Source organism: Orycteropus afer, unplaced genomic scaffold (assembly GCF_000298275.1).
Source record: "Orycteropus afer afer isolate SDZICR_OR568_19922 unplaced genomic scaffold, OryAfe1.0 scaffold00009, whole genome shotgun sequence".
In the NCBI taxonomy this organism is placed as follows: domain Eukaryota; kingdom Metazoa; phylum Chordata; class Mammalia; order Tubulidentata; family Orycteropodidae; genus Orycteropus; species Orycteropus afer.
Genome location: NW_006921596.1, coordinates 18082475 through 18102149, shown reverse-complemented (window position 1 = coordinate 18102149; position 19675 = coordinate 18082475). Strand labels below are relative to the sequence as shown.

General features: G+C 55.5%; 1 protein-coding gene across 1 annotated transcript in view; it reads right to left on the bottom strand.

Moving 5' to 3' along the window:
- Positions 1 to 3464: 3464 nt before the first annotated feature.
- The window catches only part of LOC103202318 (guanine nucleotide-binding protein G(o) subunit alpha), a 192733-nt gene continuing 176522 nt past the window's right edge, over positions 3465 to 19675 (bottom strand). Inside the window, exons 4-8 of the mRNA XM_007947172.1 lie at positions 14499 to 14659; positions 11206 to 11334; positions 9176 to 9305; positions 4893 to 5046; positions 3465 to 3652 (exon numbers count right to left, since the gene is read on the bottom strand). Of these exons, the coding sequence (XP_007945363.1) occupies positions 3465 to 3652; positions 4893 to 5046; positions 9176 to 9305; positions 11206 to 11334; positions 14499 to 14659 (762 nt within the window). The remainder of the gene's footprint in view (positions 3653 to 4892; positions 5047 to 9175; positions 9306 to 11205; positions 11335 to 14498; positions 14660 to 19675) is intronic.

Sequence of the window (19675 nt, the reverse complement as noted above, 5' to 3'; positions counted from 1 at the left end):
GCAGCACAAGGGGCTTGGTGCCCATACTTCTTAGAGGGGCTGGCCAGAGACCCTGATGGCTTGTGTCATAATGTCAGGATTGTGGGAGGGCTCACTAAGACAGACCAAAAGAAAAGGGGGAGGAATAAGGATGCAGGCTAGTGGTAAGGAAGGATGTCCGCAACCAGTCCCTGGGGACATAAACTAGCCTGTGGGAGCAGAGGGCTAATTTCTCCCCCCCGGAGAACTGCAGGATGCATCCTGGAAGAAGGGCTGGGGTTGGGTGAGATGACTCCTGGGCCTTCCCTGTTTGGGGGGGTTTGTGGATAGCCTAATTAGGGGGGTCTGGCTGGGGGTAGGGAGCTGGGTGGCCAAGCTGTCTCCTGGTACCCGATGCAGTGGTAGTCTTCTGGCTGGGTCCAGCCCAGGAGCATTAGCCAAAAGGCCCCCAGGGTCTGCTAGGATCAGAAGGAGAGAAAGGGACGGGGCATGGGTGTCTAGGGCCCTCAGGGAAGGTGGTCAAGGAGGCAAACAGAACGGAAGTGAACTTGGGCTGATGGGATGGCCCTGCCAGCCTACCTGCCTGTCTTGGGATTTCCTACAAAGCCTGGGGCCAGCTGTGAAACTGCCAGAGCAATCAGAGCAATTGGCAAAGGGCCTAGGGATATACTCTTTGCTTGGAGCTGGGGTGGACCCCACACCTAAATCAGGCCATGGAGTGCACAGGCCTGACAGGCCACAGAGCCTTGGGGACCTCAAGGCTTGGTTCCTGTGGCAGCAGTGGGTGCCAGGGCACAGAGTTTGCCCACAGGCATCTAGGTGGCAGGCACAAATTCACAGGTGTAGCAGAGGCCCACTGCCTAGACTATAGTCCCCTCTGCCTGCTGAATTAGAGTCATTCAAACAGCTTAAACATGGCCCCTGAGCAGGGTACTCACAGGCCACTGTGGATGAGAGACCTACCCACATCTGGTCACTCATAACATCTCCCCCCACACACACTCACGACGGAACCAAAACGGATGTCACCCTCAGTCACCCCTCCCCATGGTAGAGCCGCTGGTGAAGACAGGTACGGGAGGTGGGGGACAGTAGAGAGTTCTGGCGGCTCCCAGGAAGACCCTGGGTACCCTCTCTTTGAGGGCTTAGATCAGACAGCAAGGATCCCTCTTTGGCAGGCAAGCCCAAGAAACGGTAACTGGGTGTGTGTGGAAGAGAATGAACAGGGCCAAGCACCAGAGAGAAGGGAAAGGCAGCTTGGGGCTGGAGTGGGCTGGGGACTGGGCACGAAGGCCTGGAGCAAACTGCTCCCGCAGCCCCCTAACTCTGCAGATGGGAAGGGCTGGGATCTGGGGGCCTGACTGTGGCCAGCTGCTCTGGCCACTCTGTCCCTGTGGTTTGAGGGCAGCAGCTGGGTGGGGGGAAGATGGAGAGGCCTGGGCAGAAGGGCAGTGACTTCTGCCCCTGGGTGGTACCCTTAGGGGAGTGGCTTGGCCAGTGTCTCCTCTCTTGCTGGCTCCTCTTTGAGTCTAGGCTGATTGGGTGGTTAGGGGCATAGACAGCCAAAACCAGGGTGGTGAGGCTGAGATAGAAGTGCTGCTGTCTTCAGTGTGGGGGCAAAATGCTTAGCTGGCCCTGGCCACCAATGGCAAGAGACTGGGACCATTGGCGCCAGGGGCCCATCCTGTGCCACATCCCAGCACCTGCTACAAGGTCCATCCAGCACGTGACAGAGGCAAACAGAACGGAAGTGAACTTGGGCTGATGGGGTGGCCCTGCCAGCCTGCTTGCCTATCTTGGGATTTCCTACAAAGCCCGGGGCCAGCAGCGAGATTGCCAGACCAGGGATGGGGCCTCACACCAGGTACCCATCCCTGCAAGGTGTTTGCCACTGGAGAAGGCTGCCTGGACATCCCATGTACCACTTGGAGCTCTGGCCTGTTGGAACCAGGAAGCCCAGAACTGCTGGCCTAGTGTTCTTCCTGGGTCTGGGCTAGTCCCAGGGGCTGCATGTGGCAACTGGGGGTCCTGCCTGGCCCCAGGACTGAGCAGTGTCCAGAGTGGAGGCACAGACAACCGAGGGCTTGCAAAGGGAGGCAGTCGCTCCCAAGGGCAGCCCTCTCTCCTCCTATAACAGATACACTGGGCCTGCTGGGGCTGTAGGCCAGAAGGGAAGGGGAGGGGGATTGATTGCACAAGGCTAGCCAGGGGCCTGGGGTCGCCAGGAGAAGCCACTCCACCCTCTCTCTGCTCAGGGATTGCTATAGTGAAGCCCCCTCCCAGAGGAGGGGCCCCTGCAGCCTGGGCCCCCTGCGGCTCATACTCCAGGTGCTCGGTGGGCCCACCTGGGGGTGGGAGGACACCATGCTCTGGACAAACTCTCTGGGCTCTTCGTAAGACAGCATGAAATGGGGGCACTGGTCACAGGGGCTCTCACCTGGGCATCCCAGCACAGAACCCCACCCCAAAGGCCCCTGCTCGCCCCTGCAGGTTCAAGGCATATTCATTGCCAGTGTGAGAAGGAAGAGTACCTCTATACACACCCCTGAGCTACTGCCTAAGACCGGGGTGACGGGAGAAGGTCACCCTTAGGGGCTGCAAGGACTGGGCACGAGGCCCCCCCACGCCAGTCAACTTAACACCTGCTTCCTGGAGCCTTCCCTCCCCGCCGCCTTGCACCTCCCCCATCCTCTGTTCTGGCGCGGACTCGCCCCTCCCACCTTCTACACATGCTTTTGCAACAAGTCAATTTCACAAGCATTTCCAGTCCCATGAAGAGCCGGGATGGGGGTCCCAGGACAGGCAAGGTAGGACAGCCAAGAGAAGGGGAGGCTTGCCCCACAGGGCTGAGATCCGAGGAGAGAGAGGCGGGGAGGCAGGAGCCAGGGCTGAACCCTCAGACTGACGCATGGGGGCGCCTGGGGCCCACGATGGATTATGGTGATGGAGCTGCCTGTAGCCAGATCCCAGGAAAGGCGTGCTGTGGCTCCCACTGCCCCCACCCACCAGCACCCTGTCCCAGGGCCACTCCTGCCACCTCAGATGACGTAGGAGGAGACCCAGGGACTTCGAGTCTTAGTGACGAAGTGTAGGGAGTGCCCATTCTGGGTCCAACGGCGGCCTTGCCCACCCCCGACATGTCCAGATAAAACTGTTAGAGACTGAGAGTAACAGATGGCGCAAAGGCGAGCTGGCAGGGCCACAGGTCCGAGGCCCATGTCTCCTGCCCCCGTGGCACGTGGCGCTCAGCGCCCCCAGCCCACCCTGCGTTACCAGTCTGGGCAGTGGCCCAGGCTTGATGAGGAGCCGCTTGGGCTGAGTGGGGGGTGAAGGATGCTCCTTCCCCTGCCCAGTGCCAGCCTCTGGGATCTTCTTCCTGAAGTGCTAAGAGTGTCTGAGAGGCGGCAGAGCCCTGGTCCCCAGGGGTTGGGAGGTGGGGCGGCAGGCTGGGCAGGGCTGTGGGCAGGCTGGGCAGCGGCTGGGGCTCAGTAGAGTCCACAGCCCCGCAGGTTTTTGGCGATGATGACATCTGTCACAGCATCAAAGACAAACTGGATGTTGTTGGTGTCAGTGGCACAGGTGACGTGGGTGTAGATCTCTTTGTGGGCCGACTTGTTCTTGCTCTCGTACTGGGCCTGGATGTGAGCCACGGCTTCTGTGAAGGTGCTGGGGCCTAGAGGAGAGACCAGGTAGAGAGCAGGGTGAGGTGAGGTGCCCCAGGTGCTGCCCAGAAGTGACCGCCCCAGGACCTGGCCCATATGTCCACTGGGCCACATGCAGACAGCAATGGCTTCTCCGCAATAATCACGAAGGAAAACCCTGATGGGAGCAGGGGATCATGGGAGCTCAGCAAAACCATTAATGAGTCGTGAAATCAAGTCGGTGGTGCAGATCCAGTGAAAGAGAAGCAACAAAGAAAACATCTAACGTCACTGTGCATTACCTGGGGGAGGGGTGAACATTGTTTCCTGAAACTTCTGTCCTCCTTTTATGTGCCTACTGGGATTTATGCTCAAAGATGTTGGAAAACCACTTGTGGAAGCCCCCTCTCTCTGTGCAGGTGGGCCCCTGGCTAGTGCACACTCTGGAGAAGGCACTTCCTGTTGGTGTGTTCTCAGGGCAAACAGTGGTGCATCTCCCTTCCGCTGCTGAGCAGGCAGGTCCTTAGGCTGAGTAGAACCTGCCTGCTCAGCAGCCTGGGTGCTGCCTGGGCCTCCTTCCCTCTTCCCCTCACCCCTCCCAATCCTGTGCACACTGTTAGGGGCATTTGGAACCGTCTGCCTTGAAGACTTGCTGCCTTCCCCTGGGTGTGCCATATTGCTCTGGTTCTCAGGGGAGCCCAGGGAGGGGAAGCTGGATTGGGGAGGAGAACAGGAGTCCCAGATTTACCCAGGAGCCTCTACAGCTTCCAGGAATCAGGGCCCGAGCATAGACAGGGCTGTGGATGACCTGCTCAGGGAGGGGCAGGAGGAGGGGCTGGGTTTTGGAGGTACAGGGCTAAGTTGGGTTGGACTGCCATGCAGACAGACTGGAAACTTGAGGTGACACACCTCCCTGGGGGAGAGTCCTGGCTTTGAGGGTCTACGGAACCACAGCTCTTTCCTAAACCTGGGCTTGAGGTGAGACAGAGTGCAGAGGGGGACTCAAGGAGTGGATTCCAGCCTTGTTTGCCCTGAGTAGGAAGCCCCTTCTGTGTCCAGCTGGCCACTTCCAGCCCCTTTTACTCTAGCACTCTCTGGGGCATAGTGTGGGGCCGTCCTTGGCTTTGTGCTTAAGTCTCTTGAAGTAGAACCCAGTGACCCAGCAGAGGACACTACATGTGGACTGAGCTCTGAGACAGGGGCCTGAACCCTTGAGGAATTAGTGGCTAGAAATAGTGGGGCAGCTTCTTGCTGTCCTGGGGGGCCCCCTACCTGTGTACTCAGGAAAGCAGATGGTCAGTGGGGACTTCTTGATCTTCTCTTCGAATATGTCCTTCTTGTTAAGAAACAGGATGATGGACGTGTCTGTGAACCATTTGTTGTTGCAGATGCTGTCGAAAAGCTTCAGCGATTCGTGCATACGGTTCTGCAACAGAGCGGAGAGGCTCGTGAGGGGCGGCAGTGCCCAGGGCCCTGATCTACCGCGCCCACGACACAGCAGGACAAGCAAAGGACAGGTCCACCAACGCGGCTGACGCATCACCAAGGGACAGAGAAGGGAAGACCAAGGACATACAGGATGTGGCCCCTGCTTCATTCCACACGCAGGCAGGGTGGGACGCAGCGGGGGACAGGGTGGGGATGCTGTCCCCTTGCCAGGAGAGCTGATCCTGGACTGGGGCAGTGAGGTCCTAGAGGGACTCCAGCCCCTGGAAAGGACATGCACCATGCACGTAGGGGCAGGGCCACGACTGCCGTCCAGCACGTCCACCCGGAACCACGGGGCATGCAGATTTCTCTAGTGGGTCTCATTCGGTCTCGCCAGCGGGGTCGGGAGGGTGCACGCATTCAGTTGGGGAACATTAACCGAGGATGGAGAGATCCTCGAATTAATCCAGAGTTGGAAGCAGATACCAGGGGGCCAGCGTCTCGGGGGGTGATCTTGCTGTGGCTGTGGTGTCGTTGGGCGATTTGGCTGGTTGGCTGGGCTGTGGCGGGGGGCAGGGCGGCTCTGGGTGAGCTGATTGTTGGGGCTGGTTTCTCAGCAGGGGGGCCAGAAGAGCCCCACAAGGAAACACAGCAGAACAGATTAAAACAGAGAGGAAGATAGCAACCCAGCAGAAAACAGGAGAAAAAGAGGGAAAAGAGAACTAAAAAGTGGGTGCCACCAGTCTCGGGGCCAGAAGTCCATCGTGAGCCCCTGGGCAGGGTTGTGGACCCTGTTGTTGCAGACGGGGAGAAGCCTAAGCCGAGTGGCTGGTGAGGAGTGCAGGTGGGGGAGTGGCCAGGGCAGGCATCACAGCAAGGTCACCCAGCGGTGCCCTGAGCACCTGCTGCTTTCAACTCATAGCCTATGGCGCCAGTCGGAGGGAGGTGCTTCATACCTGCCGGGCCTCGAGGCTCCCTCAGAATCTGCTCATGGTTTTGGCCGTGGTTTGGCCATTTAAGGCCCTGCCGGCGGTGCTGACGATAGTGGCGGTGGAGAACTTGTGGCATGCTGAGGCCCAGGGCCGCTGGGAGCCAAGGGCCCAAGGCCTGGCTGGGCAGTGCTGAGAGCGGTACGAGGACAGGTGAGGCCCTCAGAGTCCCGGAGTGTGGCGGACAGGGTGGCCGGCCCACAGAAGGATGGCAGCCGCTAGCTCCAGCGCCCTCCCGGCCTAGCCCCAGAAGCTGCCTCCAGACACCCTCCTCTCTGGCAGCTCCGCCTGTCACCCAGGCCTGAGAGGGCAGTGCAGAGCTGACCAATGCAGGGGGCTGAGGACCAAGGACATTGTCATCAGTGCCTGCTCTTGCCTCTGGGGGGCAGCAGAGAGTCCATGTCCTGCAACTTGCCCTCTGGCCATGGGTGTTGGGATGGAGTCAAAGCAACAACTGCTGTTTACTGAGTGACGGCCCCTGAGTGCAGGCACTGTGACAGGCATTGCTCCACAGAGCCTCACAGCTGCCATGAGGTCAATGCACCACCATCACCATGTACAGAGGAGGCGGAGGCTTGGAGGGTAGGCTCACAGCTGGGGGCAGCGCTGGCCCGACACTGACACGTGTCCCCATGGTCCTACAGCAGCCATGGTGATGAGCCACCTGTGGGCTGTGTTTGGGAGTGGGGTCAGCAGCTGCTCCCAGGAGGGGCTGTTCTGTCCTGGGCTGTGTGGGTGGCTGGCCTAGGGAGGGAAGCACCCCAGGAAGAGCCATTCCCAACCTTGGCTCCATGGCCTTTACTGCCCTAGGTCTTCTGCTCAAATCCTTGTGAAGACGGTAGAGAAAGAAAGGAGGTGAGGGAAAGGCACAGCAAAGGCAGGAAGACGAGGAAATGGGGTGGGAACATGCCACCTGCCCAGCAGGTGGAGTGGGGTGAGCAGTTTACCAAGGGACGCGTACAGCGCAGCTGATGGCCTGGAGGGAAGGCGGGCTGGGGAGGCCGTGAGTGAGGCCTGGCACCATATCCAGCCCCATGATCACAGGTGCCCCTCGACTCACAGGGCTTGGTGCCCTGTGGTGCTGGACCCACACAGATGACCCTTTGCTTCTACCTGCAGCCTGGAGGGACGCCTGTGCTCCAGAGATGAGTGAGAGCCCAGCTCCATGGCCAGTGGGCCCAGGCTTTTGTCGAAGCTGTTTGCAGGCCTGGCAGAAGCAGGCCCCAGGGGAGAGAGGCCTGAGCAAGCGGGAGCGGCCTGCCCTCCTGCTGCTCCCCTGCTTCCTTGGAGCCTGTGGCTGGCGTGCAGCACGTGCTTGCTGCAGCACCACGCTTCGCATGCCCGGGCGCCGTGGGGACAGGCGACGAGCCACGCAGTGCGCAGACCAGGAGGGTGGCCGGGTGGACAGGAACCAGTGGTGCTAAAAGCATCCAGTCAATCCACTGAACAGTGAGAGGGGCTGGGGGCAGTCCCTGCGGGTGGGCCAGGTGGGGACTGCCAAGAGGGCATCCTCCTGGGCTCTGGGCCAGTCAGCAAACACGGTCTAAGCATGGCACAGACTACATCACCCCCTGCCCACCCTGTCACGACCAAGCTGGTGCCCCTTTGACACAGAGTCTGAACAAAGCGCCACCTGAAATTGCTGCATGGCCAAGGCCATAGGAGCCTTCTCCTGGGACAAGGCAGGGCTTGAAGGGCTTTGCGAAAACCCAGCTCAGGGGGGCAGCTGGGCCCAAAAGAGGAAGCTATGGTGGGGGCAAAGTGGGCACGCCAGCCTAGGGTGCAAATCTGGATCACCAATCTGTCCAGTGGCTCAGTTGCAATCTGCCAAATGCCCCTGTTACTCTACAAAAGTCTCTTGGTGCCATGACAGCTCCTCCCGGTAGCACATCCATGCCCCCCCCCCAAGCATTCCCAAACCCCACAGTTCTCATTGGATCTTCACAACAGCCCCATGGGGCCAGCGGGTCCGGGGAGGACAAGGAAACCAAGGTGCCGAGAGAAGACAGGGCTTGCTCAGAACGCACGGTGATGACTTGCCCGACTCACCTTCCCCCGCCTTCGCCCAGGGATGACACGAGGCTGGGGCCAAGGCTCGGGCATGTCTTGGACAGAAGGGGATGAGGGTGCAAAGGGCGAGACCCCACTGCCTATGACCCCCACTTTCAGGAAGCATTGTGAATGTACCCTTTCTGAGGCCTGGCAGATCCTTCCCTGCTGCCAGTAGTGGACTTCAGTGGGCCCTCCCAACCCAGGTGATTGACACTAATACAGCCATCAACTCAGTGCTTTCGTACCAGAAATGGTTCCAAGTACTTGATGTGGAGGTTCTCATTCGATCGCCCACCAGCTCCCCCATAAGGTAGGTACCATTATTATCCCCATTTTACAGATCACAATAACTGAGGCAGAAGGTCCTGCCTGAATTCAGCGGCGAATCAGTGAGTAGCAGAGCAGAACTAGGCCCAGAGAAAGGCACCCCTTTCCAGGTGAGTGCCCCCTCTCTGAAGATGGGCCTGGAAGTTCTCTGAGCCAATGCCCGAGGCACCACCCAAACTGAACCTGAGACACGAATGGAGGAACAGGTCTGGAATCCACTGTCACGCCCCAGCACTCCTCATGCCCCTCTGCCCTCTGGCCTGCCAGCCCCGCACACCTCTCCCAGCATTCCCAGCCAGGGCTCCCAGGAGGCTGCCCAGGCTGAGAAGGGCTATTTCTGTGTTATGTGTGTTCTTGCTTGGCTACACCCTGATTTCTTCTAGAGTTTGCTTACTTCTGCCATGGCCTGATGGCCTCTGTGACCCTGCAGTTTGTGGAAGAGGCATTGATTGTTCAAAACCCACATTCAGGAAGATGTTTGTGACGAGTTAGCATGCAGGCACTGAGTCAGGGCGGCCCCAGCCACCTTGTCTGCGTTGGCACCATGAGGTGCTGGGCCCAACAGTAGAGTCAGGATGAAGGGCTAGCAGTGCAGCCTATCAAACAACGTGATCCCGGCCAGTGCTGCTGGCTCCTGCTCCAGGGCCCCTGCAGCCCGAGCATTGGGGTGCCCATCTGCCCCGTTATCTTGGTGCCCTGCAGGCTGGCTGGGCCAGCCCCTCCTGCTGCCCCCAGCCCAGAGGGTCCAGGGCCACTCACCGTGGTTTCATCTTCATGGAGCACCTGGTCATAGCCGCTGAGCGCGACACAGAAGATGATGGCCGTGACGTCCTCGAAGCAGTGGATCCACTTCTTACGTTCGGATCGCTGGCCCCCGACGTCGAACAGCCTGCCAGGAGACATGGGGGCTGAGAGTGGAGGGTGGCACAGCCGAGGTGGGGAGGGGATGCCCGGCTAAGTCTTGAGTGTGCTTGAGGGGCATGAGGGGAAGGGCTGGGGCTGTGCTTTGGGCCCAGTGCTCCTGCCTTGTATGGGGCCTTTGTCCCTGGACAGACTGACTGACCAACCAGTGACATCCCTGGGGTTGCCATCCTGCCCTGGGAGTCTGTCTCGTGGCTAGGCTGTGTTAACACACAGTGACTCAGAGGCTTGCCCTTGCACCTGAACAATTTTATTATGGGACACACCTGGGCCCTGAGAGGTCCTCCTCTCTTGGTAACATACACACCCTGTCCCTGACTTTCTGAGTGTTTGTTCCTGTCTGTGATCTGGAAAACTTCAACCTTGCCTGGGCAGGGAGGCAGGCAGGCAGGAATAAACTGTCACCCGTTACGCAAAGGGGAAAAGTGAGGTGCAGAGGCATTAGGGACATGTCCAGGGTCATGGTGAGAGTCCAGCCATGGTCGAACCTGGATCCAACCCAGTCTGTCTGCAGATGAAATCAGAGCTCTTACCTCTGCCCCTCCCTCTGACCCTCTCAGACACCTGCGGGCAGGTGGGACTTATGGCCTGCAGGTAGGAGGTCAGTCTCAGACCTTAACCTCCCCAGTAAAGAGCTCTGTGGCCTCTGGAGCCAGGAAGTCTGTTGGCACACAGCTGTCAGAGGGGCTCTGGGTCAACCCGGGTAGGCCGAGGGCTCTCATATAGGCTGGGCCCTCAGGCTGGGGCCTGACACTGATGAGGGGGAGGCAACCTCAGGCAGGGAGCCTGGGGGGCTAGGATTAGGGCAGCAGGCTCTGGTCTTTGTCTGCTGCCCTGCTCCTTGTCCAATCACCACTCCCTGGGGTTCCTCCCTCCTCATCAGAAGTACAAAGGGCTTGGCTGATGGTCTCCATGATTCCTTCAGAAAACTTATTCTGGGCAGAGTTGAGCCAAGGTCCCTAACCTATGCTCCCACGGGGTGAGTAGGAGACACCGGGGAGACTGGGACAGCAAGAAAGGCACCTTGAGGGGTTGCCAGAGGCCCACCCCTGCACCTGTGAGATTGCTGGGCCACTGCTGAGCTCTGGTGGTTCAGTGGAGGCCTGGAGGTTCCTGGACCCTGTGTGGCCCCCACAGCCCTGCAGGAACCTGGCCACAGAGCCTCAGCCCCCTCCCTCTGCACAGGAACAGGCTGGGGCCAGGGAGGTAGGCAGGCAGACAAGGGGGTTCAGTAGCCAGGGGCCCAGGAAATAGGTCCCTCCCCACCCTTTCTCTTCCTGCCTTCTTCCTCTCCATCCTATACCCAGAAACTGCATGTGGAAGGCTCGAAGGAACAGGATAGGGGCTCCCAAGCCTCAGCACATGTGGGCTGCCCCACGGGAGGACATAGCCCTCTAGCAGGGCCTGAGACATCCAACTTCACCCCTCACGCCCCTGGTCTGAGGTGCTCAGAGCCCCAGGTTCTAGCTGTGTTCTCACAGATACTGTGTGGGCTTATGCAGACTACTCTCCACCCTCCCCACAAGGTAGCCTGCCAGGGGCCACCTGGGTGGGCCACCTTCCTCTTCCTCAGGAGTCACCTTAGAGACAGGCCTCCCCTCCTTGTCCACCTGAATTCTTCTTGCTCCTTACAGCCCCACTCCTGGACTCTGTCCAGGAAGTCTCCCCTGCTCACTGGCCTTGGAACTTGACAGAACATGCAGACAGGTCCATTCTCATAACTTACTTCCTGCCACCCTAGCCCCACAGCTCCCTGAGGGCAGGGTGGTATCTGGGTGCTCTGGTAGGAGCTGAGGTGGGGAAGGTGAGCCTCCCATTTCTCAGCTGGCCCACGCCAGCCCCCTAGAGGTCTCTCTCCTGGGCCTCACCTGAAGTGGAGGTTCTTGAATGTGAAATGGGTTTCTACGATGCCGGTGGTTTTGACCCTGGTTCGGAGGATGTCCTGCTCGGTGGGCTGGTAATCCGAGGCCCCGATCCGATCCAGGCTGTCCAGGTAGCTGGGGGTGGCAACACACAGGACTATTGGCCAAGCACCTGGGGCACTGTTTGCCCTTGCGGAGCTGCTTGTACAGTCTAGATGCAAATGGCGCTCCCTGGGATTATCCAACTCAACAGCCCCACTGGTCTTCTCTCTTTTCTATCATAACATGCCTACTTTTAACTGTTTTATATATTGGGTTTCTACCCAAGATGTTTGCTGAAAAGACCTCTTTGTTAAAAAGCAAAAATGTCACTTTGAGGACTAGGGTGTGCCTGGCCCAAGCCATGGTATTTTCAATCATCTCATATGCATGTGAAAGCTGGACAATGAATAAGGAAGACTGAAGAAGAATTGATGCCTTAATTATGGTGGGGAAGAATGCTGAATATATCATGGACTGCCTGAAGAACCAACAAGTGTCTTGGAAAAAGTACAGCCAGAATGCTCCTTAGAAGAGAAAATGACAAGACTTGGTCTCACATATTTGGACATGTTATCATGCGGAATCAATCCCTGGAGAAGACATCCTGCTGGGTAAAGGAGAGGGTCGGTGAAAAAGAGGGAGACCCTCATCGAGGTGGACCGTGGCTGCAACAATGGGCTCAAACACAGAGACGACTGCAGGGATGGTGGACCGATCTGTGTTTCATTCTATCGTCCGCAGAGTTGCTGTGAGTCAGAACGTACTCAATGGCACCAAACAAAAACAACCCAAGATTTTAAGTAGCCCTGGTGGTGCAACTGTTAAATAGCTTCTAACTGCTAGATTGGTAGTTCGAACCTACCCGGTGGAGAAAGACCTGGTGCTCTGATCCCATAAAGGTTACAGCCTAAAAAACTCCACCGAGCAGTTCTACTCTGTCACATGGGTTACGATGAGTCAAAAACCACTCAACAGCACCCAACTATATCCACAATCCAAGTGGGATAGTGCCTAAGACATTTGACTGCTAACTAGAAGGCCAGTGGTCCAAACCCACCAGCTGCTCCGCAGAAGGAAGATGGGGGCAATATACTTCTGTAAAGATTTACCGCCTTGGAAACCCAATGGGGGGTTGCTATGACTCGGAATTGAATTGATGGCAGTGGGCTTGGTTTTTGGTTTTAGTGGTACAATGGTTAAGCAATCAACTTCTAACTGAAAGGTGGGCAGTTCAAACCCACCCAGTGGCTCTGTGGGAGAAAGACCTGGAGCTCTGCTTCTGTGAAGATTACAGCCAAGCAACCGTTATGGGAAGTTGTGCTCTGCCAGACGGGGATGCTGTCAGTTTGAACCCACCCAGTGGGGAATCAGACTGACTCTACAGCACCACTACCAAGACTTTGTTGAAGGCAAGTTTGTGCTGCCAACAACAGCAATAACAACAAACAACCCTGGATCAGAAACTTTTTAAGGTCCTTCTGAAAGCGACTGTGCATCCCTCTTTTCTCCTGCCATGGAACCCTGTCCTATACACTAAACACAGAAGACCTCACTGTGGGGAGCAGAACAGAACATCAGTATTGCAAGCCTTGGCAGTGGAAAATTTGGAAGGAGGAAGGGAAGAGAGAGAAAGCGCCTGAGTTCCTCAGTGTGCTTGGGGGAGAGTTGACAGATACCATCCCAAGTTTTTTATTTAACCTTTTTGTGTGACTCTTGGAAGATATATCACCCACCAATATTTTCAGCCTTTCAGATTTCTTGGAAAGCTGCTACATCAGTTGTAGTACATGCAATCGCCTGACAGGTCCTGTATAACTGCATGAATCTGAAGAAACAGGTCTCACTCCACCAATCCTACCACCACAGTCCACTTGGGACATATGTGTCCCACATACTTATATCAAAAACCGTATTACTTCAAAAAATATTCTCTTTGATTACAGCATGCCTTCCATTACTGAAAACACATGGCTTCAACAAAAAATTCAAAGTAGAAAATGATTTGGTCATGAAAATGTTCAAGTTATAAAGGTAACTACTAGAAGAACTAAAAATAACCCTGTAACTAGAAAACACCTAGAAGTGGAGGTGGGAAAGAGGTGGGAGGAAGGACCGTGAGCTGAACTCCTCACATTTCATAATGGGGGTCAGTAAACACTACGTAAAGACGGAGGGTCATATTTTGCTGGAAACCACTAGGATAGAAAAATGAAAGTGGTTATAAGTGGGAGTGGGACAGGGCTGGGGTAGGAGATAAGTTTACTTTTCATTTTAGACTCTTCTGTGCTGTAGTTGATTCTGACTTACAGCAATCCTACAGGACAGGGTGGAATTGCTCCATAGGGTTTCCAAGGCTGTAAATCTTTACAGAAGCAGACTGCCTCATCTTTCTCCTGTGGAGCAGCTGGTGGGTTCAAACCACCGACCTTCTGGTTAGCAGCTGAATGCTTTAACCACTGGACCACTAAAGCTCCTTGTCTACCCCTTCACTTTTCTGTTTTTCACCATGCTTCTTCCTACTTCTTTATTCTCTTCTTTGCTTTCTCTTCCTGCTCTTCTTCCTTCCTTATTTAATTATAACACAGAATTAAATGACATGTTTTATTATTTATCGAGAGGAGTTACAAACAAACCAAACCAAACCCAAAGCCACTGGATTAATTCCGACTCATAGCAATCCTATAGGACAGAGCAGAACATCTTCATAGGGTTTCTAAGACTGTAAATCTTCAGAGAAGCAAACTGCCTCATCTCTCTCCTGTGGAGTGGTTGATGGGTTCCAACCACTGACCTTTTGGTTAACAGCCCAATGCTTTAGCCACAGCACCACCACAGCTCCTACATATCCATTATTTTAAATTTTAAAGATAGAGGATTATAAAATTTATTTCCTCTGAAATAAAAGAAAATGGTACCATATTACTTTTGGCTTATCGATTCATATTTTCTCTCTAGAGAAAAATGCTGCTACACCAAAGGCCTTCCTCCCGGCGTGCCAGGCACAGTCCAGAACAGGGAGCTGGCGAGGTCTCAGGCCCAAGGTTTCCATGGCTTGCTTTTTCTCATGCCAGCTGCCTTCCTTGGTCTCTTCCTCATCCTGGGACAGGAGGAGAAGCACCTCCCTGTCCTTCCTGACACCCACCTCCTATGGCAGGTATGACTTCAGCCAAGAGTCCCTCCTTAAGCTTCCAATCCCCATCCCCTCTAACCCCGCCCTCAGCCCCGTCTGTCTCCTCCCTCCTGCCCAGGACACTCACTATTTGGCAGAGTCGTTGAGCTGATACTCCCGAGACCGGTTGAAGCACTCCTGGATTCCTGAGTCACCCCAGAGTCGCATCATGGCAGAAAGCAGCTCTGGAGAGAAGGGCTCAGTGTCTTCCATCCGACTCACCACGTCACACACCATCTTGGCGTCGGCCTGCGAGGAGAGATGAGTGGTGGGCTTTGAAACTTTGATGGGTACAAAAGACCCCCTAGCCAGTCAATGTCTCTACCCTTGGCCAAGACTGTGAGCTTATGACAAGCCCCTGGCAGGGCACCAGGATGACAGCCCAGCCCAAATCCCCGCTGGGAGAAGGGGGCTGCGATCCATGCACACCAACGTGTCTTGGAACACACGCCCAGTCTGCTGACTGGGCCCGTGGGGTGCTGGAGTGTATCTCTGGGGCCTTCTATCATGGATAAGTTCTCCCAAGGTGGTGTCAAACCAGCCCCATGGAGCCCAAGGTGGGCAGGAAGGGAGAGTGCACGGGCTCTGTTCAAACACAGCTGCTCTGCTTTCAACTATTTTGAAAAATGGGGTTTGGAATAATATTTTGTTTTAGGAAAAAAAGATTGAAAAACCAAAACCAAAACCAACAGTGTTCCTGGCTAAAGTTGCAAACTTTGTGTACTTCTTACTCAAGGTGGAGTGAGGCTGCCATAACTGAGCTAGATCAGGGAGTGGGGTGCTTTGGTTATCTGAGAATTCCAGTTGGCTGAGGGACCAGGCCACAGTAGAGGTGTACCTTAGAGGTGTGGGAAAGAAGAGGCTGGTTTTCAAATTAGTGTCCATCGTGGAAATCTCTTCTATCAATATTAAATTTCTAGAATTTAGGCCCTTGGAGGGCCCAAAGCTAAAACTTATTTGGGATGTTTGACACACAGCATTGTTACGGCAACATATAACCGTAAGGGTTGTGGTTGTGTGTGGCATTGAGCCGATTCTGATGTATAGCGACTCATAGGACAGAGTAGAACTGTCCCAAAGGATTTTCTGGGCTATAATCTTTATGGGAACAGATTTCCAGGGCTTTTCTCCCATGGAGCTGCTAGTGAGTTTGAACCGCCAAACTTTTGGTTAGCAACTGAGCACTTAACCATGGTGCCACCAGGGCTACTTAACTGTAAGTATTGCTATTCCCATTTTACAGGTGAGGAGACTGAGGACCAGAGAGAAGAAGGCACTCACAAAAGTCACGGGTGCTAAGTGGCGCTGCTGAGACTCCAGTTCAGGGGTCTCTGACGTCATGGCTAGGCTCTATGGTCAGAGCCACCTGTGTCGAGAATGGTGACTGATGACAGCACCTTGGATGGCAAACGCGACCTGGTGGAGGGCATCCAGGCCATGGGTCAGCTGGCATTAACCACGAAGCTCTGTGCTCCACCTGAGATGATCAGGGCTTTGGACATCTAAATCCATGGCAGTGTAGGGCCTAAGGCACTTGACTGCTAACCAGAAGGCAGGCAGTTCACCAGCCACTCCTCAGAAGGAAGGTTGGGCAATCTACTTCCTTAGTGATACCAGCTCGGAAACCCAAGGAGGGGTCGTTATGAGTCGAGTCTGACTCGACGGCACATAACAACAACAAATGGCAGCAAGTGAGTGTGGGAAGGGGCTGTCACAGAGCCCTGTTTATGCCCCCTCACCTGCCCTCGAGGCTGTCTGTAGAGGGTTCCCCTCACAGAGGCTTCCTGTCACTCTGCCTAAGGAGCTCTCTGTGGCCTTGGGTGTGTGGCAGGCTGCATGGTTGGGAGCCAGTTTCCCAGCGCAGACAGGAGCTGGTGGGCACATACATGGCTTCCTTGCCCTCAGGGGAGACAATTCTGAGCCGTGTTCCACATAGTCTCTGAGGGGATCCTTGGGAACTGAGCCTGACTGCCCAGAATGGCATCAGCACACCCCGACCGTACTGCTTTCCCTCCCCTTGCACTACAGCTTTCCCACTCCTCAGTGCTTCCTGAAACACTTCCAACAATCGCCTTGTCTCACCCAAATCCCTGTTAAGGGTCGACTTCTTGAGGGGTGCAAACCAGGACAAAGATGCTCTGTCTGAGCCAATGCATGAGGCCCCTGGGCGGCGGCAGTGGTTTGAGCTGGACTCTGGGGCCCCTCAGGTCCTGGCCCACCCAGCAGCACTGCACAACAAAGACCTGGCTCTCTGCTTCCATGATGATTATAGTCAAGAAAACCCTCTGGGGCACAGTTCTGCTGTAACATGGAGGGCCACGATGAGTTAGGACTGAGGGCAGGGGGATTTTGGAAGCCTGGCACTGGCGGCCCCTGCTTGCCCCTTGAATATCATGGCCTTGGTTTTAATGCACATTTGCATTCTCCTGACCAAAAAGTAGGTGGCCACCCCCAAATGGCCCCACTGTCCCTGCCAGCATCCTGGCAGGCTGCAGAGCACCTCTGTGTCCTGCCTGATGCCCGATGTGACCACAGTGGCAGCATGTTCCAGTGCTTGCCCCAGCATCACTATGCAGGGAAGGGAAGAAGGGTTGGAGGCACAGGGTCAGGTCAGGGCTGGGGCTGGCTGACCCCTGCATGTCCAGAGTTCACAGTCAGGCAGGGGCCCAGGCCCAGTCCACGTCAGGGTCCAGGGGAGGCAGGTTTGGGAAGCCAAAGCAAGGTGGAGGGTCAACGACTGATGAGACACCTGACAGACTTGCGACCTAGCTGGGCCCACTGTAGTCTTTCCCTGGGTTTCTCAAATGGGAGAAGCCTCCAAGAACAAAGCTACTAGGAAGAAGCAGGTGCTTACATCCCCAAGGCTGGGGCCCCTTACCCTCTCTGTATGCTGGCCCCAGTTCCTCTGGGTTCTGTCACAGAAATTAACACAAAAGCCCCAACTCACATCAGTCCTGGAAGATGCAAATTCACGGTGCTGGGGTGGGTGTGGGGTCACGGTAGGCCCTAGCAGGTCCACCTGGGGGCTGGGAGGTGGTGCCCCATGCTCCCCGAACCCCAGTCACCTCTCCCTCTGGTTTCCTACATGGTCCTGGAGCCGATGGTAACACTGACTCCCTGCTGGGGCTAGGAGTGGGGTGCACCAGGCCCACCCATTGCTTGACCTCACAGCCCTCCAGAACTGGAGTATTTTATTCATGGGCACAATCAGTAATAGTCAAGGATTACTCCACCGGAGAGCCTCTCTCCAGCCCCCACTGTCTCCCGTAAACAGAGGGGAGACAGACTGCCCAGTTGGTCAGGAAGTGGCGGGAAGCGCTGGAAAGCTATGGGTATCCTTTGGAGTGGGGACACACCAAGGAAAGGAGACCAGCACCTGGTAGATGGGTGGCCGACTAAAGACTGTACAAAAGCTGTGCGGGTCCAAGCTTGCGGATCCTTTTCCAGAATTGAGTCGTTTGGCTAAGTAGCTATTGCCATGTCAGAGCCTGTCTACTGCAGGGGGCTGATAGGAAATCTCGGTGACTGTGTCCCTTCCTCAGTGCCTGTCCTGGGGGAGAGCGCCCAAGTGCCCTGGAGGCTGGAAGCCAGGCCCTCAAGGTCAGGCCAGATCTGGGTCCCTAAGATCCTGGGTCACCCTCACCAAAGTGGACTGCAGCTCGCCAGGTGCAGGGCTTGTCTTGGAGGTGAGTTTCAGAGTCTCTCCTGGGGGCAGTGGCCTGGAAAGCTGACCCTGGGGCTTGGGCTTTTTTATCCTTGGGGCAGGCAGTGACTCAGGGAGGCAAACTCAGGGATCAGGGGGTGGTGGCTCCAGCTGGGACTAAAGACTGCTGAAGGACAGGGACCTGCCAGCTGACTGCACCCGATGACTGCATAGGTGGCCTCTGGAGGTCTCAGTGTCAGTGTTTCCCACCTGCGGGATGAGGGGTGGACCTGGGCAGAGTTTCCCATACTTCCTGCTATGGGCATCCCCTTCATGGTTTCTGTCACATCTGTGGACCACCCAATTCAGAACTTAGCCAGGACCTGAGAGCCCCTAGAACATGAAGGAACATGACACTCTCAGGAGGGGGTGAGCCATGGGTGGCACTGTACCACTCGGCATGCCTGCATTCGTTCTGTATATTGGCCTACTTTGGATGAGGCCCAGTCCCATGGGATGTGATCTGTAGTTTGGGGAAGGCTGGACAAATGCTTTCCTGAGAATTCTCCAGGGAACAGGCCCAGGGGCTGGAGCCTCCTCCAGCCTCAGTTTGCCATCAAGGTATAGGGGCCTGTGCTGGCAGCACCCCTCTGTCCCAGCTGCTTCTCTCCTTGTCCTCCCCAGCTCAGAACATGGCACCACTATCAGCCCTACTAGGGAGCTCTGGTGGTGCAGTGCATAAGGCATCTGGCTGCTAACCAGAGTGTTGGCATTTCAAATCTACCAGTCACTCTATGGGAGAAAGATGAGGCAACTTACTTCTGTAAAGATTTACAGCCTTGGAAACCCAACGGGGGTAACTACGAGTCAGATTCAAATCGATGACAGTGGGTTTTTGTGGTAGTTAAGTTTATGTGTCAACTTGGCTGGGCCTGGTTTTGAGTGGCTGGGCAGCTGGGTGTAACTATTCCCCATGATGAGACTGGTAAACAACTTTATGGTGGAATCCACTGTGAACACTGAGTAGCTGCCTTAGAGATGTGATCTGGTTCCAGTATATAAGGAGAAACACTGAGAAAGGTCTCTGAGCTTTTTGGCACATCTGGATCCTGCATTTGGCTGAGTCATCAGTGAGTGGCCTGTCATGTCTGCCGATCTTGGGACTGTTTCTGAACTTGAACTAGTGGCCTGCTGTGTTCCTTGATAATCTTTGGACTGTGCCATTTTATTGTCAGCCTTAGCAGCAGCTGCTGCCTGAGTTAAAAGATGCTTCCAGCTCCAGTGAGCCAAGAACAAGAGGCAGAGCTGAAGCCCGAGGTTGAGAAGCCTTCACCTCACCCCTAGAGTTGGCACTTAGAACTCAGACTTCTAGCCTCCTAAACTGTAAGATAATAAATCCCTGTTTGTTAAAGCCATACATCTGTGGTATTCCTGTTAGAGTGGCACTAGAAAACCAAAACAGTTTCTTATTGGCCCTACTGTTCCAGTCAGGACATCAAAAGACGTATTGCATTGGGCAAGTCTGTTGCAAAAGACCTCTTTCAAGGGCTGAAGAGCAAAGACACCTCTTTGAAGATTAAGATGTGCCTAACCCAAGCCATGGTATTTTCAGTCGCCTCATA